General features: G+C 38.6%; 1 protein-coding gene across 1 annotated transcript; it reads left to right on the forward strand.

Moving 5' to 3' along the window:
* The first annotated feature begins 18,954 nt into the window (after positions 1-18,954).
* On the forward strand, positions 18,955-21,149 carry zgc:113531 (uncharacterized protein LOC541359 homolog). Its single transcript, XM_062428208.1, has 3 exons — positions 18,955-19,311; positions 20,627-20,756; positions 20,959-21,149. The coding sequence occupies exons 1-3, from the start codon at positions 18,955-18,957 to the stop codon at positions 21,147-21,149; spliced, it is 678 nt and encodes a 225-aa protein (XP_062284192.1).
* Positions 21,150-26,943: the final 5,794 nt, after the last annotated feature.

Genomic DNA, 26,943 nt, shown 5'->3' on the forward strand with positions numbered 1-26,943 from the left:
GGTAGAAACTAAATAATCACAAATTGCAAACAAAAAATAGTATTTGCTTTCTGACTACATCAATGATGAAGTAACATAATAGAGGATTTCTATCTTGTACTCAGTTGGCAAATGATTACCTGTCTCTCACTAAACAATGCAGGCCATCTGTCCATGACTGCAGAGATGAGTGGCTCATCACCAATGATCTCTTGTCCTCACTGCGAAAATGTTGCAATTCATCCAGGAGCTGTAAATCTGGATCACTCTTCTGCACTTCTAGATGCATGGTCTCACGATCGTGATGTGATTTAACAGCTGACTGGCCCTCGGATGGCTCTGGCAAGAAGTAGATCTCTCCCTTTCTTGACTTCTTGACTGGCTTGCTGTGTGCCTAATTTTTCGGTGATAAGTTTGTTTTCTTTAAAGTATTCACCATCTTGAAATGAACTGTAATGACCTTCCTTTTCATTGCTATTTGCATATGCAATTTTTGAAGAATCTCATTGCTGTCCAACAACCTACTTAACAAATCCAAAATAGGAACATAAGCACATAAATGTTTTGGGTTTTTTTGTGTGTGCATTTATCACATACTCAACTGGTAAATTTCTTTCTGTAATAGGACTGCCCTTTCCTCTCATCTCAATTTCAAGTGTAGTCATATATTTTGCCACAAGATGACGCCAAAATACTCTTGTCACAACAGCTACAAATTGAAGTGAAACTAACAAATCTCTACAAATATGCAATTACACCCAATATGACATGAGGTGTCACACTTCCTGCAGAAGGAATTTTACTTCAAATATTTGATACAATAAAATATAACTTTTAGCATTTTAATAATGCTTCATGTCTACGCCAACAATGATGAAATATCCTTTATGTGGGTCAACAGAGTAGGTTATCCTCAAGTTTGTGTGTATCAGAGAGAGTGATAAACAAGTCATAAGATCAACTTCTGAATGGAGAGCTAAAATCAGATCGAACGTCTGAGATCTTGCTCATGTCTTCAAAACTCAACTCTGAAGTGAAACATCTCACTAAACAGTTGTGTTTTCTGCATGTAAACACCTACTTCCCTTCTTAAAGCAAGAACTAGTGGTTCCCAACCTGGAACATTTTGAGAACCATCCTTATTTTTTCTTGTAAATTAATGGATAATTGTATTTCTTAATGAAAAGTACTGACATAAAACATGTAAGAATGGTCTTAACTGGTAGAAATACAGGTGAACATTTCTTCGTTTTATGGGGTTAAAAGCAAAAGAGGTGGGGAAGCACCGATTTAAACTCCCCTACTAGGATTTTATTGGGAACCATTTGAGGTTTACTATTCCGAAATTCAGACTGTAGATAAGTGTCTCCAAGGCTGTCCCCTGACGTAAAATGGACTTTCAAGAGAGAATAACCTGGTGCTCAATTAAAAAAGGCCAAGACTGGAAAACAAAGCTGTTTCCAGTTATAGGCTAAAGATAGACGTAAAGATCAAATTGTGATTGAAGGCCCTGGTTCAACTACATGGATGTTATTTTGATTGGTTAGACCTCTCAGGACTCTGAGGAGTATGAGACTACATGTTTGACATGTGGATGACTCTTTGGCTTATTTAAATGTATCTATTAGGATAGGACAGACATCTTTGTACATGATATAATACATGAAGTCTGGTGACATCATCTGAATCCCATCAAATATCCAGCCATCTTTAACCTGACCAGGGGTCTAATCAGCAAGAATAATTGAATACACCTTTGTGGCCTCTTACTGTAAGCCTAATTCAGAGATCATTGCAGCAAATCGCAAAAATTCTGTCCAGTGAATATTGTACTTCATTGTCTACAAATATGTTTGGCCACTGACTTAATTCAGAAATAAGGTGAAATATCTAGTATATATTTAAAAAAAAAAATAGTATCTCAGTTTTTATTGCAAATTTTCACATATCTGTATCCCTGGTGATTTATTTCTAACTCTTCCCTACACTTCTGGAAACATATTGCAAATCAGAACTGCTGTGGGACATAGTGTCATTGCCTAGAGTCCCTCAGTAAGTACAACACTTTTACTGGTTTGTAGAGGTACAGTTGTTTGTCATTTTTAACAATTTCTTTATTTGAATCATACATTTAGACACTGCAACAATTACTCAACACTCAGGTCACTGCCCCTCTCTGTAGTTAATATAGAGCTCTAGTGAATTTTTATTTGTGCTTTACGGAAAGGAGAGGACAAGAAAACTGTGAATTATTCCATCTATTTTTGTCCATATACACTGAAGTTCTGTAATTTTCAATTCATTATGCAACCAAATATAATCAAGCTTCTGTGATTCCTCAACACAATGTAAAAAGGGGTAACAGCCTTTATTAGAAATGTCTTGAAGATACAATATATGTCCATCAACAGCTTACAATCTCTCAAAAAAGAACTCATTCCAGACATCCCAGGTTATCTCATTTATTTAACCCCAGCTGTCTGGTCAGTGGCAGACTTTAAGTTTGTACTCTTGCTGGAGGGATTGGCTGAAAAAACCTGTTGAGAAACTCCTGGTCCGCCTCTTGGAGAGTTTTTGGCTGACTTATACTGCCCCCAGGTGGTCTTTTTGGGGAAGTGAATAACTGTCCATTTATTTGTATAGGCTTTGGCTGGGTACCACTGCTTTCTGAATGATATGAGGAGCAGTTTGTCAAACAGTGCTTACGTAGGTTCAGGTTCTTGACATCCTCCCCAAGATGACTATTTTTATGTCTATAAATTCCACTGTTGCTCTTCATGGTGCAGTTTTGTGCAGGAAGGCGTCCAGTTTCAGACATGACTGATTTTCTTTCTGTAACATAGGAATGACAACTCTCAGTTGTACTTTTGCTGCCATTATCTGTCTGCTCTGTAGGTGATTCTAAACTACCTCCACGGGTGCTATTCTGTGGCCCTTTTTGTGTCGTTGATTTTACTTTTGTTGACACAGAAGGGACAGTACTATCGCTGCTGTAACTGCCTGCATCACGGAGAGGGCTGAGAGCAGGAACGGGTGAAGGGATAATATTGATGTTTCCTGACCTCGGGGTGAGGTTGCTGTTTCTCTCCGTCTGTGGTGACAAATCACACTCCTTGCTTGGGTTTTGGATAGCAAAATGTGATGATAGATGGGCTTCTCGGAAGGGTGAATTTCTTTGAGTTTTTATCTGAAAACTAGGGCTAGAAGTCGGGGTCCTGTGGTGGACGCCAGCACTATCCCGCTCTGGAGTGCAGTCTTGTAAATGTTTAACCATTATCTTGTCAGAGCCAGACATGGTAAGAAGAGTATTCCTGTGCCCATAAGTGATTATCCTGTTGCAGATAGTTGTTTGTGTTTTACTTGATCCAGTGGAGGCTGATGTGCTTCTATGCTGACCATGAGTCCGAAACAGCAAGGAAGTATTGATTGAGTTCTTAATGAGAAGAGGCCTAACTGGTGGGATGGGTTTTGCATGGCGCAGAGCAGGAGGTGGATGTGGTCTTAAGACTGATGTAGCAGTTAAAGCCTGCAAAGTCTTATCAGAAGCCTTGTGTCCTGCTGACAGTCTGGAGGAGAGGAATCAGAATAAGAAATGTTTTCTTGCATCAAGATAAAGAAAATAAGTCCAGTACAAATGTGCTGAATGTTTTTATTGAGATTGTGTAAAATAAATTAATATTAACATTGCTTTTACATTTAGAGAGCTTGGAATAAGAGGGCACAAATCACAAACAAAAGTATTTCAGTGACAACAAAACATACTAACCTGAATCTGTTTTTCAATGCCTTCACAGGGAGATGCGAGGAAGTTGAATATGACGAGGCAAAAGAAGAAGGGTAGAGCTCTAAGTCTGTTTGTATAGCTCCTCTAAGCTCTCTCAACTCTACAGATAAACAAAGATTTGAAAACATGTTGCAATGTTCAAGTTTGAGTGAAACACACTGTCAAGCACTTAAGAACAGAAAACCATCAAAAGATAACAATCACCTAGAGGTTAAGAAAAAACACTATTACTCATTTTTGAGTACTGAATATGTGCTCAATTAGTTTCTACGCCATTTATCCCATAGTGGAGAGATTAGACTCGAGCCATCAATTTGTCCTTTTTCCTTCCTAGATGTTTTTCAGGATGAGATTTTCCAGCTAATAGAAAGTGGGTAAAACTATTCACTGTTTATCAGTAAATGTATTCACTGTGCTAAAGCTTAAATGGCATGATAAAGAGATGAGAGATGTCCTCCCTTTCTTATATACAGTCTATGGTCCTCACACACCATGTGATGAACAACAATGTGCCACCAGATGGCAGAAGTTGCCAAAATGTTTTTTATATGGACTCACCTGCAAGTGTAGGTTTGGTTTTATCAAATTCACACTTTTGTTTAATATTTCCCTGCAAGAAACACAAATCACAGAACAGTAAAGGACAACGTTTATTACAGTTACATTTAGCATAGCAAGCTCTTGAGCATATGTATCTGTGCTTATCATATTATCAGTGCATTATGGCACATATAAAGACATACTAAGCCTAATGACAGTAAGGTTAGGAGAAAAATAGGAGGCAAATATATTAAACATGTCCAAGAAAGCCTTTGGAAATAGCAAAGGAACAAGGAAAAAGGATAAAAATAACAGAGCGAGAAAGAGGAAAGGAATGTATGTATGTGTGTGTGTGAGTGTGTCTCTCCCATCGTGTGTGTGTTAGTGTCTCCCTCTGTGTGTGTGTGTGTGTGTGTGTGTGTGTACGTGTGTGTGTGTGTGTGTGTGTGTGTGTGTGTGTGTGTGTGTGTGTCTCCCTCGGTATGTGTCTGTGTGTGAGAGGGAGACCGCTAAACGTTTGAACAGCAGTGTTCCATCATAATTTGGCCTCAAACATTTATATCCAGAGTAAATGAAAACCATAGTGCTCTGTGTGTACGTGTATGTGTGTCTGTGTGTCTGTGTGTGTGTGTGTGTGTGTGTGTGTGTGTGTGTGTGTGTGTGTGTGTGTGTGTGTGTGTGTGTGTGTGCATGCATGTGTGTGCATCAGTAGCTCACAAAACCAAAAACCTGATTGAAAAGTGTGTCTTTATGTTTTTGTGTGTGTGGTCCAGGTATTTCTCACGTTGTGGGGACATAAATCTGTTTACACAGTCATGTTGTGGGAACTTGCCTCCCTTATGGGGACAAAAAGGCAAGTCGCCTTAATGTAAATCATTCATTTTAGGGTTCAAAGTTAAAAGTAAATTTAGGATTATGTTAAAGTTAGGGTTAGGTATGTGGTGGTTATGGTTAAGGTTAGGATAAGTCTCCAGAAAATTAATATAAATCAATGTGATGTCTTCTGAAGTGATGGAAACACAACTCTGTGTGAGCGTGTGTCTGTGTGTGCGTGCATGCGAGCAAGTGAGCGTGTGTGTTTTGAGTAAGTGGCAGTCTCCTCTCATTATACACCAGCTCAACCTCTAATGGAGAATCTTTATAGAAACCACAGCCTATATAGTCCATTACACAAACAAACACACACATGCATGCACACACACATAAACATATCCACAGGCCTGGAAGCTGACAGTTAAAACATATATTTTTGGACTATTTTCCCAGTGGGACTCAAACCCAAACCTCCTTGTGTTGTCTGTCAGAGCTGAAATATGTGTGCCGTCTCTGACAGTAAAGTGACTGAAATCCTAAACCCTAAAGCACCCACGCTCTGAAAATAGGCTTTGTGGTCAATGTGGGGTTTGAACCCATATAGCTACAGCGCTGATTTTCTGATATTTTAGGAAGGCCTACATGTTACTGTCATTATTCTTATACATGAATCTCTAGAACCAAAATCCACTTGTGGCCACCAGGCTCGTACACAGCATCTCTTTCTGCTCATGGAAAACTAGAAACATAAGAACATGGATCACCACTCAAAAGTCAGCTGAAACAAACTTAAGATGGCTGATATTTTATCATCATCTTAGGCTGGTTTTGGTGCAAAAACTTTCAACATCCTGGTGAAAAAACATATCATATGCCGGTTTCATCAGCTGTGTGACCAGATTTTATATGTTTTATTCAATAGTGTTGTATTTAACCAATTTATATAGAACACCAATGCATGAGTCCATTCAGAAAAGCATGAGTGCATTCATGTAAACCAGCCCTAGGCTTGTATCTGGATATTGTTAGTAACCTTACCAGAGTACCTTTAAGAGGAAAGCATTGATTGGAGAAACTCTAGCACCACATCTAATTATAGAAGATGACATTCACCAACAGAGATGAGAGCCTTTATGTCGGTAAACCGCCAATTCGTGTTCAATCAACTGGGTTGAAAAATATTCAGTTATAGTAAATTTATGTGTTAAGCTGCAGTAAAAATGCAGCCTATATTTTGGGGCCCAGGATATTTGATAGAGGATTACTGGCTGATGACTATGGACAGAAATATGTGTCACTAGAAACTGAATTTGGATCATATATATTTGAATTTGAATTGCTGTATATAAATTCAACTCTCTCTATGCTTCCACATTCACTTCTTGCAATTAAAATTCAGTTCTGCAGATGTGCAAATAAATACGTATCTGTTTATCGAGAAGTGACAAATATTTCTGCACATAGATGATATTCTACAGTTTTCTTAATGGACTGACTTTACTTTCTATACATACTTTAAACAACTGAGCCTGTGTACGTACAGTAGGCATGTGCCCATTACTCTGACTGATGCTGAGTCAAGTCCTTTTGAATCTCCCTCCTGCTAAATATAAATGGGTCATTACAGTTGTTTTAGGACCCATTTATGAATGGCTGTTTCATGCTGCAGTACCAGAGGAATTAAATTGCACTTTATCAACTGCTAAATGCCTGATTTGGCTCAATTTAAAGGCTGTCACAACATATACATTTTCACTGCACTGAATAACACTGAATCAATACTAATCTCAGCTGTGTCAAACATGATGGTGGTGGATGAGACAGACCTGAGGCAGAACACTTACTGTAGCTGTTTACCTGGCCACATACAGTATGTTACTCCTATCTATTTTCCAGCACCAGCACAGTCAACAAAAAACAGCAAAAATCAGTTAATAATGACATGTCTTGAAAAAAACGAAGCAGATGTTAAGAATCAAAATCTAAAAAAAGGGGTCTGAATTGGAAAGTTTGAAATATTTCCTGCTTACTCTGTCACTCTGTGTCAAGTCTTCCAATTTGGATGAACAACCAAATTCCTTTTCTCTTCCAAGCACCAGTGAAGAGGTGACTGAAGGAACATTGTAGACATATTTCTTTAATACTGTATATAAAACTAGACTTTTGTATATTTACAGCATATTTGCTTTATTTACATTTAATTTTTCAATAATTTTCTTAAATTTAGGATCTGATTAGACGCTATGTAAGACTAAGAATCTACACTCATGTTAGCAGCTCTGTGAGCTTGTACTTAGACACAGAAGACGGGTTTATCGTGGTTACTGTCATTTATCGTGTTAGCTTGCTAACATTTGCTTGCTAATGTCATAATGGACACTACAAGTTTTCTATGTTGCAGGCAAAGAAAAAGTGAAACACTAGTCAGCCGGTAGGAAAAAAAGGTAAAAACGGCAAAGTATGTCTGTAAAGTTCACTCGCTCTTTTGTACCTTTGTCTAAATTACTGCATACCTGTGGATACACGGATATACTGATTGTGGAATCCTCTAACAGCTGCGTTATAGTAAATCAATACTTAGGTACTAGCCTGGTCCCCCATAAATAATATTTGGATTTGGATCGCTGTTTGGCAGACGAAAAATCAAAGAGGATTAAAGATTAAAACTGTATTTGGTGATTTTCCATCCAGTTCTTCTAACCTGTAAATGTTGTACTTGTTTCTTCAACGCTTCACATTCCTCTGCTAGGGCAGACCTAAAGAAAGAAAGACAGAAGTATAGACAGACAGATAAAAAAAAGAAAGAAATCAGTCTTGAAGTTTATCACCAGTCCAGTTGTTTTTCATTAAAAATCTGTCGAGCCAAACTCTAAAATCAAGGTCAGAGTGGAAACTATGCGTTTGACAGTCACAATGCAAACACAACCAAACACCTTGGTTTAAAGCATTCTTCTTATAAATGGCTGTGGTTTTCTGTCTTAAATGTATTTAAACCTGCATGGACAATTGTATGAGCATGATCAATTTGAACAATGTGAAATTTACTTGTATGGATTAGCAATAAAGCAACTGACGCTGTGACTTTAGAATAGGTGCACTTGGTGTCTGCTCAGAGTTTATTCTCTGTAGCTTTCCTGAAGTACTGAGGAAACACTGTCCTATTTTTCTCTTTCCTCTCTTTCCCCCCATACACTTTCTCCTTCTCTGGTTACATAACTGTAGTAGACTTTATTCACTTCTTTAAAATGAAAAAGAATCTTCTGCCTACTCTGGCCCGGTCTGGGATCCATTTTCTGACAATGGAGCCTTTTGTTCTGGTCGAGTCAGGAAATGGGGGAGAGAGAGGGAGACAGAGGGGGGAAAGAGAGAGAGGCTCCCTTCCAAGGTAGCCCCAGTGACTGCATTGCCTTTGGGCCTCAAAGTGAGGGATGAAGGAAGGAAAAGAAGGATGGAGTGTGAATGAGGCAGGGCAGCGACAGGAGCCACAGAGGAGAGCTGAGGGGACCTAAAGGAAGAAAATAGGAGGAAAGGGTGAGAGGACCATTTAATGCAGGTTTAAGGCCTCTAAAGACATCTGAGAAGAAAATCACTCTTTGGAGAACTGCTCACAGCTCATTGGGTTGGGAACCATTGTTTTACGCAACTTACCTGAGGCGGTCCACCACTTTGTCTATGTCAGTGACGTTCAGTTTGTCCTTCACTGCGTCAATCTCCTCTTCAGCATTGGATTGGACTGAACAGTCAGAGCTGGGTCTAGAATGGAGGAGAGTAAAAAAGTAGGAAAAGAGTGGGCAAAAGAATACATTCTCCATTATGAGAGACACTCTTATCGTTTCAGCAAAATATTCAAATTCATTGTTACAAACCTGTTTTCATTATCGTTGTCTCCAGGGTCGGTACAGCTGTCAAGGTGACCCAGGGCATAGTTCACAGTCTCAAGTTTGTACCGAAACAAGAACTCCTCATCATCTCTATAGCAACAAGATATAGACAAAGATCAAATCTTCATACGAGTGAGTTTATCTCAAACTCTTAAGTGAGCATTTTTGCAAGACCATCCTGTGGTGCTTTCTGATGGTGGTTATATTTTCTAAATGATCTCCAAATAAACAAGTGAACAAGAAATAAGCAGCTGGTGTAAGCAGCTGCAGACGGGGTGACTGCCTGGTCAATTTTCTGCTTAATTTTATAGTCCCTACATGAGAGAAAATGCGTCTTTTCTAGCCACCAATAAATCACACAGACAATGACATGGAGGTATGTGTGAGGGTGGGTATATGGCTCGGCATCAGGACCACACAGAAGGAGGCCAATAAGATGGATCAGCTGATTTTTACAAGGGACACACCCACCCACGCCCTCATACAAATGGTTCGAATCACAATAAAAATCTGTTATGAGGAGGAGAACTATTTTTACCCCCCTTGGCTACCTCTGATGTGGCATCAGTTGTGTTTGGACAAATATAGGAGAACATTTTTGGCAAACAAGTCTGGTAGATTAGGTTAAAATAGTGCACACATATACATAAAATAATTTCCGGCTAGGAATATAAGAAGTAGAGAGATGCTGGTCTCTATCTTGATGCCTTGGCAATATTTCTCAATTTCCATGCCAACGAAGCATATTAAGCTAAACTAAATTGACAAACAGAGAGTCCTGGAGCCTTATTAAGTATAAGTGTTATTACGGGGAAGTGTGTTCGGTTCATTCCTGAAAGCTATTCAGCTGATACACACTTGGGGCTGGCTTAACTGAACAATCAGAGGCCTGAAACACACACACACACACACACACACACACACACACACACACACACACACACACACACACACACACACACACACACACACACACACACACACACACACACACACACACACACACACACACACACACACACACACACACACACACACACACACACACACACACACACACACACACACACACACACACACACACACACACAGTACCATGCATCAAGGTCAACAAGTATACTGAAGCCAACTTCAAAGAGAAAAGGCAATTTGTGCTGGCACAGCCTGTGTGGCACCAATACTTTTTTTGGCAGTGTTCCTACAAAGCCAATAACAATGGGCTACATTTCTCCAGCTGAATGGGACTTTTTGTAATCCATTTACATCCTGGCCGAAGCACTTTACAAGAGTAAGTTATGATGTGCGAGCAAGTAAGGCTTCCGTTCGTGTCCTGCTCAGTGACACTTTAATAAGACACAGTGAGAGCTGTTGTGGGCACTGGACCTGCGCCCTCATGGATTTTGGATTGTCAGCTTAAACATCAGGCCTAGCTAACTTAAGAGAAACCTTTGTAAGATTACTTCAAAAATAAAATCCCTGTCAACCGAGCTGTCATAACAAGCACCACTCATAAATGTATGTTAATGCCCGAATCATCTTCGACTCTTTAAGTCAAAGTAAAAACACACACAACAATGTTGCAACTGTTAGTGCCAGTGGTAATGGAACATTTTTGGTTTTATGATGTGGATGGAAAGGGTCAAACGACGAACACAGGAATTGTAAAAACTAACAGTGTTACAATATTGCTAAGCATATTTATTCAAGAACTGCACTTAAAGGATAAGGCGTGTGATTTTCTATATTTTTCTTATTGTCAACAACATGTTGTGCAGAGCCACACCAACAATGAACGGATCCTACTTGCAAGTATTGTGTGAGTATCCAAAGCCTGATATATTGTATTCCTCTGTGCTGTAGACCCCCACTGTTGTCCAAAAACTATTACAGTGCTTTTCTAGCTTCTTGTGTTACATATCACAACCTCTCAACTTTGTATTTAAGTTCTTTGAGAGATTTACAATATAGCACGAAGAACTGTGTTCCTGTGCACGCCTTGTCTTCAGGGTGAAGGAACATGTCATCCAGTGCAACACTGTGCTTCACTGATGTGTTTTTAATTTTTCTACAACAATGGGATGTCTATGGCACAGAGAAATACAATATGTCAAGCTTTGGGAACACACATAACACTTGTAAGTAAGTAGGACCAGTTCTTTGTTGGTTTGTCTCTGCACATCAGATTTGTTGAAAATATGAGAAGAATATAGAAAACTTGATCCTTCATGTAAAAATATGAGGCTCTTTATTTGATTTCATTCCACTTATTACTTTTACTAATGTAAACATTTGATGATCCAAATAAATGAAACAAAAAATACATAAACAAAACATACAATAAGCTTATAAAAATTATACATGCTAACAGTATATAAAATGGTTAAAATCTGTGGGACAAATTATAGTTAAATCCTACTTACACAACAGCATTAAGTGATTTAAATATATACAATAAAGTAGTGGTGGTGGTTGTAGTAGTGTAACACTCACAGGTGTCATTTTTCTTATAACTGAGTGTTTTTACGGTGTGATATTACTACTTACACTTGAGTAACAGATCTGATAACAAATTGTAGTTTAAGTTAAAGTGTATGTAGCTACTAGCTTCTACGGCTACATTAACATGGCACAAATTTGTGGGATATACACAACATACCACTAAACAGGTGCCTGCACCTTTTAGCTTAACAAAACAACAAAAATGGACACAGAAAAAAAAGAGAAAAAGATTGCAGTCGACAAATTGACAGGCAATAAATTGTTAGTGAAAAAGACGGAGATCAATTCATCTTAAATTGTGCTCCTTCAAAAAGATCTCCGCAAAACCAGAGTGGTGACATGGGGCAACATTCCTGGCAGCAGCGAGTTAGTTGCTGGGATAGTAATTAGCTCAGACTCTCACGCACTTACACATACTTGTACATCTTCACACGCAACCACTTTGATATACATAAATCAGGCTATTATGTTGTAATGTAATGATGTAGGACAGTTTTACAAGCCTGAAATTATCCTGCCAAATGTTTTTATGACACTCTTCAGAGAATTTCAATAAATGCCACTAAATCGCTAAGCGCTACAAACCCATCCCTGACCTGAGTTGTAAGATTAGCTGCAGAAATTAAAAACCAAACAGCAATTAGGAAGTTTTATAACCACTACTTGAGAAAATTATAACTCCCTGATGACTTCATAAAAAACAGATACAGTGTCAAGTTTCAATCTCTCCCTGTGAACACTTCATGCAAAAACAACTGAATATGTCAGGCTAGCCTTTACAATTTTTTAAACTGTGTATTTTGCTGCCTATTTAAGCTCAAACATATCCGTACTCCAATAAACCGAGCAGTTACTGGGCCTTTAAAATCGATGCTAGTGTTTGTTGGCATTTGGTTTGGAATGCATGGATCTTTCCCTCCTATAATTGTCCTATTGTTCCCAATTCCCAAACCAGTTAGCAACATCTTGACACCAAAAACCTTTGTTCCTCTGCTTTCCATCCCATTTGTAACTGACAGAGGAACACAATATAGCATTTTATGGCAGTCTTTGTTAGGGGAAAAATACGCAAAGAGTGTGAGAGCAGGGCCTTAACCTACTTTCCCATCCCACCTCTTGGCTGGACAAAAAAATCCAAAGTAGTTGTGCTTGGTTGAGACAAATAAGAAAAAAAATGCTCTTGATCAGGAGAGGAACTGTATTTGCTTCTATCATTTATTGAACTGTAGATAAATGAATTGTGCAAATGGTGTGTCTAATGGCTGTTTATGAATGTGGAATTAAACAATTTAAACTAAACTGCTTTATCAAGCCTTTAGCTGTCAAACATTCAGACAGACTGTTTGAAAAGTAAATATATGCTAGATAAATTCCAATTCCTGCTGTCTTGTCAGCTGTCATAATGTTTTACTAATGACTGAGAGCTGACTGATAGAACAATTGTGTCACAAAAGCTGCGTGGTGTAATACAAGATTGCTTCCACTTTGGTAAAACCATGTTCCTTGTCAATAATCAATGGTGGAATGTGGGGTTTTTAATCATATTTGTTTAGTTTGCACAATGACTTTTTTATTTTATTTTATTTTTTACCATGTTAGTTAATTCAACTGAACACAATCCTGCTAAAAGCTCCACATGTCAGAGTTGGATTGACTGTGCTTGCACCTACCTTCCTTCCCTGATGGCTCTTTCTTTGAGATTTTGTAGTAACATCCGGACCTCGGCCCTCACCAGCTCTTTGACTACAGGGGGGTCGGCCAGAGGAAGCGGGGTCTCTGCTCTGCTGCCACAGTTTCCACTTTGCTGGCTCCCCTGCCACATCTTGTACCACATCATTGCCTGAAAATGTTTGCAATCATTAGTAAAAACAACTAAATTATACATTAACATTTTCAAGATGTTCAAGGCTCATGATACTGCATCAAGAATGGTATACCTATAAATAAAAACATGTTTTAGAGTGATTTAGAGAACCATTCTCTTCAAGCAGAATGGACAGTCCACTTGCAAAATTCTGTAAGCAGTGATGCAGACATCCATCATCCAGTGACTCTCCTGACAGCCTCCCAGACGAAAGGCAATGAATATTATCTTATTTCTTTCAAGTCTCTATGAGTTTAAAACATGATTATAATCTATGAAATAGCAATTATACTGCGTACCAGTGTATACTCCCATGATTGCTGGTAGGATTCTGTATTCTTATGGCAGTGAAGGTGATTTACTAAGAAAAACACCTCTAGTCAAGAGGCATTGTTGACCAAATTAACTCCACTGTACAGTTATCTTGGGCTGATTAGTCAGTGCCAAACAATGTGTATATGTTTATTTAAATAATGAAAACAAACTTTAAGATATATAATAAAAAATATATATAACTGGCATAAAATGTTTTGGTTTTCCACTTATTTTATGAGACTACACTACAATTTTTTCTCTTCACATTTAATAGTAAATGTGCAGAGCTATGCTTGTTGTGAGAAGACTTTGTTTACTGTAAACTAGTGAACAGTGAACAGTTGACACTGTGTTCTTGGAGCAAGGAGCAACACAGCTTTTAGATCTTTGGGGACATTAAATCTGAATGAAACTCTCTGTTAACAACCATATTTTCTTTATTTCTTTACTTCTTCTTGTCCCTGTCACACCACATTATCATGCTTTCACATAATTTTAGGCCTGTAACTGAAACACACAGGGAGCAGAATGAGCACAGTGACTTTTATGTTATCCATGTCATTAGACAAACAGCCCTGTGTGCATCGCTTGTAATTTTGCTGGGATTATGACTGCAGATAAAGGATTTGTTTAAAAAAAAAAAAAGAAAGAAAAAAAAGTGAAAAAGGTCAGTCTTTATGCGTGACTCCCTCACTGTGATCCGGTAGAAGGACTGAGTGCCCAAGATCGTAGGTGTACTTTACAAACTACTTTTTTCTGCTGCACAGAACTTTGTGTGCTATAAACAAAAATGTCTGGGACAAATGCAACGTAAAAGCCAGATGGAAATTACAAAGGAAAATCCGAAAGTGTGCTTATTTTTTTCAGGGTTCAGGGTTTCTCAAAAGGAGAGACAATGAGAAAAAGTGATAAAGTTTGTGTATAAGCGGTTGTGTGTGTGTGTGTGTGTATGTCTGTATGAAGTCTGGATACCATTAACACCTCCTCACCTGTTGCCTGCCAATCATGTCTGTCCCCTTTCGGTCAAATCTTCACTTAAAAGGAATACACTGGAGGATGTTAAACACATGGCTTGTTTTTTTTTCTTCTCCTCACTCAAATTCCAGCATTCATACAATATATTAAATCCACACATATGCAGCCCTTTTCACTAACTCTAGCTTCCTCTGTCTGTCTTGGGGTGTTGAAGTGTTTATGTTACAGGATTCATGGCTCACTGGCTAACAAGTTGTTCCGGGATTTTTTTCTTTTCACTCCCCCTCCCTCTGCTGTCAGACTGTTGATCTCATCCAGGGGCTATTTTAAGGGAGTACCGTTGTGTTGAAACCTGTCAGTAGAAACTATTATGTTGAATATTTTAAATTGGGCTTTATAATAAATTTAACTTAAATGGCTGGTTTTCAATCAGCATAGAAAGAAGGAAGGAGTGGAGAGGGAGGTGCAGAGAGATTGGCCTTGTAAAGAGAGGCTAATATTCTCTCTGATCTAACCGCCGTAGACAATGGAGACCTTGATCGAGGGAGGAACTGTGGTGCTGAGGAATGGAGGAGTCGCCTGCAGATCAGCTATTACTTTTCACAGTGGCTCACAAAGGGATGGAATTCATTACATGGCTGCAGGAGAAAAAGACAGGGAGAGAGAAAAAAACTGAACAACAAAGACATGGAGATAGGCAGACATGGAGAGAAAAAAAAAAGGAAAAGGAAAAGAGGAAGTGATCTGAACCTGCATGCACTAGCCTGAGAGTTGAATAAGGTGCTCTGTGCTTTGTTTTTTTTCTTCTTTCCTGGAAATTTCTTAAAGCTCTCAGCCTAAGTCTTCCTTTCCGTCTGGAGGCTTTACACAGAGCCACTGCATAAACAGTGTCTGATAATATATATGAAGAAAACTGAAAGTCACACACACCAGCATGTGACACACATACATAGAGCATATGCACACACACACTTATTTTCTCTCTGATACACACACACAGACACACACACACACACAGACAGACAGACAGACACACACAGACACACACACACACACACACACACACACACACACACACACACACACACACACACACACACACACACACACACACACACACACACACACACACACACACACACACACACACACAATCGAGTTGAAGAACCTGTGTTGCTAACAGTCTTATCAACAGTTGAGGATTAGCCTCTTTAACCCTGTTATACCGACCTCCTGACTCACTAAGCTTACTGGGCCTCTTTCTGTGTGTAAATATTTGTGTGTGTGTGTGTGCAGATGGGAGTGTGTTTGTGCTGTGGATGAGTTGTCTTTAGATTAGTCTGCATCATTCAGATTCAGTTTTTTTGATTTGTTATATGAAAGGACACTTTTGAGTCCTTGAGGGTCTGTGTATGTACTGTGTGAAAGAGAGGGAGTCTCACTTCTGTTTCCATACGAAAAGTAGTCTGTGCGTGTTTTGTCGATGTCACACTTGAACTGTCACAAAAGCAACATGTGGTAAGCTTCAACATGTCATGGTTTGAAATTTGAGACAAACTATGTCCAAGTATTTTTCTGGTCCGTTGGCTCACTGCAGGCAGAGATGATAGCATCTACAGATGGAGAGATTTGGATGCTGAACAAACACAGCAGAGGAAAGAGAAAAAGAGTGGCAGAAAGTAGGAGAGAGAGTAGAAAAGCAAAGACAAAAAGATGGAAGGAGAGATCGTTGGTGCAAGAAAGGAGAGATGCAGGGTGTGTACACTATGTGAGAAAACAGCATGTACAGAGATTTTTATATCACACAGAAAGTGCTGATAAGAAGAATGATTTGTCTCTATGTAATCTACAGCTACAGACTTAGTCTTTAGTTCATATGGTATGACCTAACTTATGTAATACAGTTTAAGAGGAATGTTCCCTCAGTAGACAAGGCCACATGTCCTCATATTTGACCCATTTTCAATGCACTTAGTTTCAGTTTAAGACAATTCTATTTGACTGTTTTAATTCATGGTTTGTGACACAATCGCTCTCTTTTCCTTTTGATATGTTTTCCCCAAGATTCTCTAAAAATTGAGTTTAACACCTTAATCTTGACCTATTTCGTGAGGTGTGTGCCACTATAGGTACCACCTTAGCTTGGGATTTCTTGTCAGCCCTGCAAATTTTTCTTGGGTGGGGTCATCTTGCCCGAGCTCCTAGAGTGCTCTCCATGCTAGGGGCTTTGGGGCTGAGAGTTTAGCCGGCCTTGAGTAAATATTGATGTCTGTCTGGCTCACATTTGGAGTTCACGGCCGCACAGTTCTAGTTTACCCACATTTCATTTTTATTAGGGAGATTGGGGATTGTAATATCTGAGTTTATGCAGCCAAATGAACCTACTTACACAACATAACACCAGACTTCTTAAATTGTTTGGCCAGGAATGCTTTTTTTATTCACTCTGAGACTAAGAATTAAAGGAAATTTTGTAGGTTGTATGGTGTGCTAGTGCTGTGACCCTACTAGAAAAAGACCCACTATCTGAATTATTTGAAAGGACATAAGAAAGCATCAGAAAGTGTGAAAAATATGAATGACGAAAAAAGCTTCACCCACTAAATGTGAAGGGGAATGTGCCAAGTAAAAAGCCAAGTAGAAACATTTTGCCTGAAGAAATATTAATAAAGAAAACATTAGAGTCATAAAACCCTCTCACCTCATCATGTACCTCTGTGTACATGTCAATCAGGGAACAGCCCAGTGCTGTACGAATCTTTGGCACCTCTGACCCAGAAACATGCTCAGCAATAAGGCTCCACAGAGACTGACCAGGGCACCAAAACTGGTTTCCGTCGGTAGACTGCATATGAGTGGCAATCTATGGGTGAAAAAATGGAAATCAACTGTAGTGACATAACAGTAAAAACCACATTAGGAGACATTAAGGAGTATGTCAGCATTTGCTGTTATGACGAAGCTCCTTGTTAGACAAAAATAAGTGGTGGAGTACATTTACTCAAGTACTGTTCTTGCTGTGAGTACAAATGCTAACTCTCTACTTGCACTCCACAACATCTAAAAGGGAAATATCGTACTCCTCTACATTTATCTGACAGCTGGAGTCACTTTGCTGATTAAAGATTTTACACACAAAGCAGGCTTATAAAATACACCTTAATAGATTAAACAGCCCAACAGAATACAAAGTAGTTCATAACGGCCCTACCCTGATGAGCTAAAGCAGTAAAATGATCAGTAATAATTGATCCAATCATATAATACAATAACGTTAGGTAAGATTCAAAGGACTTTATTTGTAATGGAGTAAGTTAACATTCATTTTTAACAGATTCACTTGCTGTATTGACACTTTCTGATTAACGTTAAGTAAATTGTCTGAATATTTTTTCAACTACTAAGTAAAACTTAAAATATCAGCAGGTTACTGGGGTTTTCAGACACACTTTGAAACTGTTAAATTAGCGCTAACTAGTAATGGAAAGACAACCTAATTTAGTAGTCTTAAAGAGGAGAAGGCTACGTTAGTAGAAAGCTAGTAGTAGCAAGACAAGCTAATGTCTCTCTCCAAATGTGGACGTTACACCAAATATTTCACAAAAAAGTGACATGTCCACATGGCAAGTTCCTGACATTACCGATACAACTACAAAACGAATTGATAAAATGTGTTATATGTGTTGCTAAAGAGCAGAAAACTCTCACCTCAACTTGTACCTAGCACAGCTGTGGTATCCAAGTCAAACATTCCAGTTGCTATGTAGGGGGGTGGGATTGGAGGGGGGTTTATCGCGAGATCTGGATGAACTCACCGGTGGACATTTAAATCATATAAATATACTTTTACTCATTCTTCACAGTACATGTTCTTTAAGTTGGAAATTATGTTGCAATAAAAATGCAAAGCACAGTGTGACGAATTAAGCGAAACACTCTACCATCTGTTATTTGTACACTCAAATCATTACCAACAGTGGTAATCTGTGCTCTTATTAAAAGTCTGAACTGCAGTCTACTTCAACATGTTGAACTGGGAGGTGACCAAAACTTCAGCTGCAACTGGCGTGTGAATTCTTAGAGGTGCAGTGAATATTTCCCTCTCAATGCCCCCAACCTCCACCCCCTTCCTGGCTCTCTGCAGAAGTGTGCACAGCACCAGTAGACCGCTGTGGAAGGAGTACAGAGGTAACATCAAGGATTTTGCGCTCAGTAGCCCAACAATGTAACAAACTATTTTGTGAGGTCTTAATCTGTCAAGAAGTCCCCTTGTTTGTTAAATTGTTGTAATCATCAGGTGCATTATGGCAAAGGTTTTCAGTGAGCGCCTTTCCTTGGAGCGCAGAATACGCACCGCCGTTTTGGCACTACTGCTTTGCGCACAGGCCGGTTTTGGCTTCTCAGTCGCCGGACAGCAGGAGAGCACCTGCCAAGCCAACGGCAGCATATACTACGTTGGGGAATGGTACTTTCTGGATTCTGATCACTGCACCCAGTGTGAGTGCACCGCTGAGGGCTCTGCGTGTGCCCGCACTGAGTGCACTTCTCTCCCGGCTGCATGCATCCATGTTAGCCACTACCCCACCGACTGCTGCCCCAGGTGCGAGAAGATCGGGTGTGAGTACCGAGGAGTGGTGTACGAGCTGGGGCAAAACTTCCAGGTAAGCTTGGAAGTAATGACACATATGGCAGATTGAACATTTAGTTGATAGAAGGAACATTGATTTTGATATTTTGATAATTGATAAGTCAGTTTGCAGTTTTTCTTATTTGAGTTTTTGACTTTTGATTTGTCAGGACAAGACACCAGCAAAAACACCAAAACATCAAAAACATCATCCTGTACTCTGAGAGAGTGTGATGGATTTTTTTTTTTTAACTGAAAATATCATAAGTTAAAACCTACATGATAGGTTGCAAAATAGGAATGACCAGTGTTTTCCTCTTACATGGGAACTGCACCAATAGATAAGGCCTTAGAATGTGCAGAGATTACTTTTCTTTCTTCTTTTTTTTTGAAAGGCTCACAACTCTCATCCACACTGAAGCTGTAACCTTTAATGAGGGATCTTGAGAAGACACTGTTTCATTTTAAGGGGTTACAAGTCAAAAAGGTTAGAGACCATGGATTTACTGTAGAGTATAGTTTAGTTTTGCCATTACTGACAGAGTGCACAAATACAGAGGTTGGCTGCAGGCCCTCTGTTTTTATATGGGGCCTCCATATTACCACTGAGTCGAATTGTCTGCAATCTCCAAATAAAAAACTATTTGTAAAGGTTCTTATATGTTCTTATTTTAAATGCCACTGCAAAGCTATGAACTATAGTCTTTATGCAGTATAAGACTAATATCCAACTGGAAAATATAAGAATACCACAAATTATTTAAATGTGTAAACTTTGGATCTCTTTGTTTCATGCAGGTCTCATCCTGTTCTGTAACTAAAGCGTAACATTTTAATGAGTAATCATGCACCACACTTTATAATAAACTTATACCTATAACACAGTATTTCTAAATGTACTATATATATTACTGTTTGATAATAAGCCTATATGCATCTCTTCCAGTGAGTTTCTTTCCAAAACTCACTCACATTGTGGTATGTTGGTATGTAACTTGAGTACTCAGTTGGGAATTAGAGGTAAATAGCGCCCCCTTTTGAGATGGCATGAGGGGGTCTTGGTGCTGGTTAGAAATATGACAGCAATTTGCCATTCGCTGCTCAGTATCAACAACTAACAACCCACATTTCAAGTTTCAAGTTTATTTTATTTATATAGCACTTTAAAAAGCAAACAGATTTTGCACCAAAGTGCTTTACAATGGCAGGCATATGTATGCACATACAACCATAAGGACATTTATTTGCATAGCAGATTGTTACATTATCAACTTTTTAATACTTTTTCTTTTCCGTTACACAGAGTCTCACTCTGTTTGTATACATGTTTTTGTGTCTGTGTTTCCCAGCCATCAGAATGTGAGCAGTGTACTTGTGACAGTGATGGCATCGCCCGCTGTCTAGTTGCAGATTGTGCCCCTCCACCATGTGTCAACCCTGTCTACCACCCTGGGAAATGCTGCCCTGAATGCAAGGAGGGTAAGTTGAAATGATAAATTGAAAGTAGGAAAAGTCATTCTAAATTGAAAAAAAACCCCAAATATACCTGAAAGGCCTCTCAGAGGACATGTATCATCTCAGTCGTAGCACAATGCTGTACACTTGATTTAATGCACTTACCTGTTTGTATTATCTGTTTGGCTGCAAGTACACTCACCTCTGTTGCTCATCTTCCCTCCAGGACCAAACTGCTATGCTAACGCATCGCGCAGTCAGGTGATTCCTGCAGGAGAGCCTGTCTGGGTCGACTCCTGTACCAAGTGTCGTTGTCATGACGGTCAGGATGCAGGCTACTGGGAGGGAAACCGTCTCGCCACCTGTTCCCGCCTCAAAAACTGTACGCCGGAGCAACCATCCATCCAGCAAAAGTGATTCTCTCTGTCAGCAGAGAACCATCTGGTATTTTAAAATACACAATCCTTGATGGCTGATCAGCTATACACCATCCATCTTTACTGATATGCTGCACCCTCCTGTGCCTCAGAAAATGTCAGCGGTCTAGTCAAACATAACAGATCATCTGCAGCAACAAAAAAATCTACTTTTTGGCAACAGAATTGAATAAAGAACCAATGAAGGTATTTTTTAAAATGCCACAGGCCATTAGAACAGATCAGCTACCAATCTACAAGGATTATCCATCAAACATTTCTTCTACTGTTGTGAGACCCATTGAATTTGTCACTTTGGTGGACATTGTTGGCCCATCATCAGGCCTTACTTGCTCTGTATATCACAAACAAGGACAACATTATGAAAAGACTTTAAATGTCACAGTTGAGAAGATGAATTCTAGTCCTTGAAAACCACAGCAAACAGTTAAATTAGAAAGAAAAATAGGACTAAAACTGTATACATTTTGAAATAGAGACTGCAGTTTTTAAACTTGTTTTAAATTTAACCTCAGACACCCACAAATATTGTCCCTAACGTTTTTACGTCTATCTAAGAAACCAAATCTGACAGGAACCGGAAAAAAACCCTTGAAAACTGAACCTGCCACAGATATTTAATATTTCATCTGCCTGTACACCATTATTTCTAAAAGGTTAACTGGATTTGGTCTGTTTGTGTTTTTTTAAAGATATGTATTTGGGCATTTTTTCCCTTGATGGAGAGGTAATAGTGGAGAAGCAGACAGGAAAACAAGGGAGGAGAGAGAGAGTGATGCAATATGTAACAAGGAGTTGAACCAGGGATATTGCACTCCACCCATTCAGCTACCAGGGCACACTGGTTGAGTGTTACTTGAGAGAAAGTAGTTAACTTTAAAAAACCTTACTTACCCAGGAGTTTGTTTTTGTTTGTTTTTTTTTAATTTTCAGACACCTGCTTTGGGAAACGACTAGCAACGTAACAAAGCCAATGAGATTATTGGATGATAAGACATTGTAATTGACCTGTCACAGATTGATGCAGCACCAAAATACATGCACAGCTGTGATGTAATTTAGACTAGGAAATTCCTTAGCAAAGCAATAAACAATTTTGTAGCCGTTTTCTATACATTTTGTTATTCAATTGCTATGTTAATTGAAATATACTGCATTTGACTATGGCCTATCACATCAGTACTGGAACTGTAAAAACGGGCAGTATTTGAAAACAGGGTTTCATTTCACCTGTGTTTGTACACTGTAGTGCAGGAAAAACAATCTGTCATTAACTGCTTTATTCATTTTTCACAAGCGAGATAGACATTCATAAAAACAACCTTTCTTGTAATTACCACTATTATCAACGTGTACAGTTACCATTTACCACCTTTAAAAATCTAAATTTAAGATGAAATGTTGTACGAAGTTGATTGATGCATACTCATTCTATATAAGTTCATATGCAGTCGCCCTTCCTACATAGTTATTTGTCATCATCTATCACTTTAATTATGAGGGACCTCTGAATGAAAACCAAAAGTCATTATGTGTTGTTTTGTATGTGTGCAGTGCTGCTGCTGCTGCATGAAGTATAGCATTACTGACAACTTGACATGGTTTCACTGTCTGTCTGGGATTAAGTTTAAATTTAAAGATGAACACCTATCAAATGAATTACTGATAATCATAAAAAATCAGTGTAAAGTGCAGTTTCAATTGACTCACTGAAACGAAAAGGGAACTGATGTCAATCATACCCCCATGCAGTGTCATACTGCATGTACTGTGAAATATTCCTAATTAAAACATATTTCCATGTCCAATAAACATCTCTGACATTGTGTTCTCTCTCGAGTTGTGTCTTTCCACTTTCAGTGAACAATTTGTGCTTTTGAGAACAGTTTGGCTTCTGTCTGAGAAATTAACATCCTGATTTCCCTGCAGAGATTTTCTGTTGACAGATCGGGACCAGTGATCCTCACAAAACGATAAAAGAATAACAAAATAAGTAAAACGTAAAAGATGGATAGTGCTACTGTTGCAACTTTATAGATATGTTATTGGGAAGGTGAGAAAATGAAGGACTGCAGAATACAAGACAGATTCAGTCCGCAATTCAACCCAATTTAGTGTCACCGAGACCACACAGCCAAAACAGAAGTAGGTTTATTTGGATTGTCATGGCAACAGCAGACAGCAAACAGGGTGGCCAATAGTCATCAACATTACATTAAAAAGCTCTGGGATTACCTCAGTCTGCAGGTGAAGTTCCCAAGGGCTCAAAGAATAGCATTGTGCTTGGATTGCTGTGAAACTGCAATTAGTGCAAAAATGACAGTCATGCTACCCACAGGATAACATTTTTATGACTTATATGATCCACTTACCTTTCCTGTTGTGCTACCAGCAGCTCACAGTTTCCATATATCCTGTGAATGATGTCAACATCTACCAGATGGACTGGCAAAAACATTTGTACAGATATGATTTACAAATTACGTACCCTAATGACTTCGGTGATTTACCATTTCTCCGTCTAGCACCACCATTAAATTTGCTGTTTTGAGTGAAATGTTAAACATTGGATGGATTGCAATTCAATTTGATTCAGACATTCATACATTGGTTTGTGACCAAATGATGTCAAAATGAATGACATTCCCATCAGCCTCAGACACACTTTAAATTTAGTGCTAATTAGCAAATGTTAGCATGGTCCCATGTTGAACTAAAGCTACTTAGCATTTAGCCCAAATAACTGTTGTGCCAAAGTACAGGCTCTCTGAGACACCATGGCTGTAAACTCTTAGTCTTGTTTTACATTACATTTATAAGGCAGATGACTTTGTTTCAAGTTTTTTTTGGGTGCATTTTTGGGATTCATTGTTTTGCTTATACATTGACACCTGGACAGGAAGTGCTTGGGATTAGGGTAAGGGTTAGGGTCTCATTCATTTTCCAGACTTTGACAGTTACTGTACTGGTCAGTAACCTAGAGGAAAAAGATGATAATACAATAGTAACACATGTGTGCACACAGTAAAATAAATTGACAACACCATCTTACAATCTTTAACCAGCAGATTTATTGATTGTATAGAAAAAGTAGGTTTGATATGACATAATGCATTCTATATAAGATAACATTTTCAACATTCAATGTACAAAAAAAACATAGCTAGAGATACAGTACATTTTTAAAAATGCCCACAGGCCTGAAAGTCCTGTCTGCTCTCTGCAGCAGATGAGCAAAATATATTTGAAAAGTCGTTTCAAATACTTCTGCAAAAACTACCAACTGAGGTGTGCTTGATAACTGCAATGGCCTCAAAAGCCGAAGTACTGCAAGTCCATTAAGAAACATCAAGCACTCCTCATGGTTGTTCTGGTTCTCAAGTAAAAGAAACGTTTCAAATACTTTTCCTAAAGTTTCTGTTGCTGATCTTTATATCTATAACCCTCATTACTGTTTATACACAGGGGGGCCATGCCTCTCCCTCCACATCCATCCATTTTTTCCATCAACTAGTCACTCTTCAGCTAGTACTTTTCTCATGTATCTGATCTCATAAAAGCCTTTAAGATATTAATTTCAATTGTAATACTGAACCGGAAAAATCCAATCTAATCCAAATCTATTTGGACATAAAACAGAAAAAAAAAACATGATATGATTTTTATCTTGCTGAGAGGTATATGAGAAGATAGATACCACTTAATTTCTGTATGGTAAATATGAAGCTAAAGCCAGCTAATTTAGCTTAGCGGAGAGACTGAAAACAAAGGGAAAATGCTAGCTAGTATGGCTATGTCCAAAGGAAACAGAATCTGTCTACGAGCAACAGTAAAACTTACTAATTAACACAATTAGAACCGCTTTCCTGGCAAGAGTTAGACAACAGTTAGCGCATACCCTCCTGTAAAACCACCACTTGCTGTTTTTACACCACAGTTTTGGTATATATTAAACACACAAGAAATAACATGTTAAGTAGTGAGCTTAAGAGGAGTTGTTAGGTCGATTTTGCTTCTGGGGGTTAGAGTGGTCAGAGCTAGGTGAGCTGTTTCCTGATGTTCCCAGTCTTTATGTTAACATAAGCTAACTGGCTAATGGCTGTAACAGTTAGCTCTGCATTTACAGATATGAAAGTGATATTAACACGTCAAACTGTTCCTTTAAAACATTTTTATCACCTTATATCCCACTTTAAAACAGTGGCTTGTCAAATAGTGTAGAGGTGGAGGAAACTGTATTGCACAGGGTAAACTGTAAACAGTATAAGGAAGAGATTGTATTGACCTCTCCATTTGTAGTCTGCCTATTGAGGACACTGAAACTCACACCAGGAGAGTATAACAGCAGGGAGGGTGAAGTGGAAAAGGAGAATCTGATGAAGAGGAGGAGAGAATGAAAAAAAAGGAGAAACATTCACCAATGGGGATGTTGCTCAGTGAGGGACAGAATAGATGGAAAAGTAAAGATACAGTAACTGGCATAGATTCAGAAACACAAAGAGAGCCCCTGTCGATATCTATTGAAAGAAGGAGCACTCTTCTGAGACACAGCTGTGCCTGAAGTGGGCCCACCGCACAGCACAACAGTGTGCCATTGACACATACAGCCTGGACTGGCAGAGTAAGAAAGAAAAGGCAATGAAAGGAGAGACCATGCAACAAATAGGAGAGGCTGTGAATGTGTGACTGGGAGTGTGTGATGAAGAGGCGAGCAATCATACCTTCCAACAAGCCTGAGGCAAAGATAATGAAGAGCCAAACAGATGGGAACATTTTTGCCTCAAGGCTGATCAGGAGAAGGCCAACAATACACAATTTTCACCAGGATAAAAGCCCAAATTTGCTCTGCATGATAGAAAATCGAAACCAGCACGCAAAACTTTTTTGCGTTAGCTGTCTGATTCAAATGTCAAAGGTAGGATGTAAGAAATATGTTATGTAGGTTTTTCATTGTTTAAAATGTTTGTTAAATCTAACCAGTTTACCCATCTTGAAACACACATTTTCATCAAGTGATTTTACCCCCAAAAGGAATGAGATTTCAATAAAAAATAATAAAAAATAACCTTCCCTGCCCCTTAAGATAACTATTGAAGGCATCAGTTTGGTATTTAGGCGTCAGCAGTAACAGCTTCAGAAGTAGACACGAGGAAGAACAAAACAAAGGAAGAAGAATGATGAATTAGATGTTTCAAAGCATAAAACAGTCAAAGGCTTCAATAATGATAACAGATGGAATCATGATAAGATATTTTGTTGTTTCATGTGTCACATAGGGAAAGTTTATGAAACTCATCAAATAAAAAAGTTTTAAAATTAAGTTTCAGTAAAAAAAAACAAAAAAACAAAAAGTGACCCCAAATGTTTGATTCATTAAACCCATCGCCTCTGAAGTCTTTAAGTGTTATAAAATAGATTACAAAATAAAACTGACAGCTGATGATGATGATGATAAATTCTGAAGCAGCAATAGAAACGTCAGTCAAACTGCTCAAATGATAACGTCTCATTACTGCCTTAAAATTCGCAATTTCCACCAGCAGGTGACTACGACGTTATAATTTCCTCCTACAGGATATGAGAAACAGATAGTGGGAAAAAATGGTATAGTAATAGTATTGATAGAGTTTTAAAGACTTGTGATAATTATTTTTTTTTAAGTCTGACTTTCAGGTTACATTGTAGGCTAGTCAGCTTTTGTTCCCACAACTTTCTGCCTACAAAAACATGAGCCATGAATCTATCCTGACAACTCGTTTCTGATATTTATCCCT

The sequence above is a fragment of the Scomber scombrus genome, chromosome 11 (genome assembly GCF_963691925.1).
Source record: "Scomber scombrus chromosome 11, fScoSco1.1, whole genome shotgun sequence".
NCBI classification, from domain to species: Eukaryota; Metazoa; Chordata; class Actinopteri; order Scombriformes; family Scombridae; genus Scomber; species Scomber scombrus.

Bases quoted from the DNA above. Each gene is read 5' to 3' on its own strand.
- zgc:113531 (XM_062428208.1), top strand. From the start codon at position 18,955: ATGGCAAAGGTTTTCAGTGAGCGCCTTTCCTTGGAGCGCAGAATACGC. The intron at 19,312-20,626 runs GTAAGCTTGGAA...TGTGTTTCCCAG, and splicing joins AGCTGGGGCAAAACTTCCAG to CCATCAGAATGTGAGCAGTG. The intron at 20,757-20,958 runs GTAAGTTGAAAT...TCTTCCCTCCAG, and splicing joins CTGCCCTGAATGCAAGGAGG to GACCAAACTGCTATGCTAAC.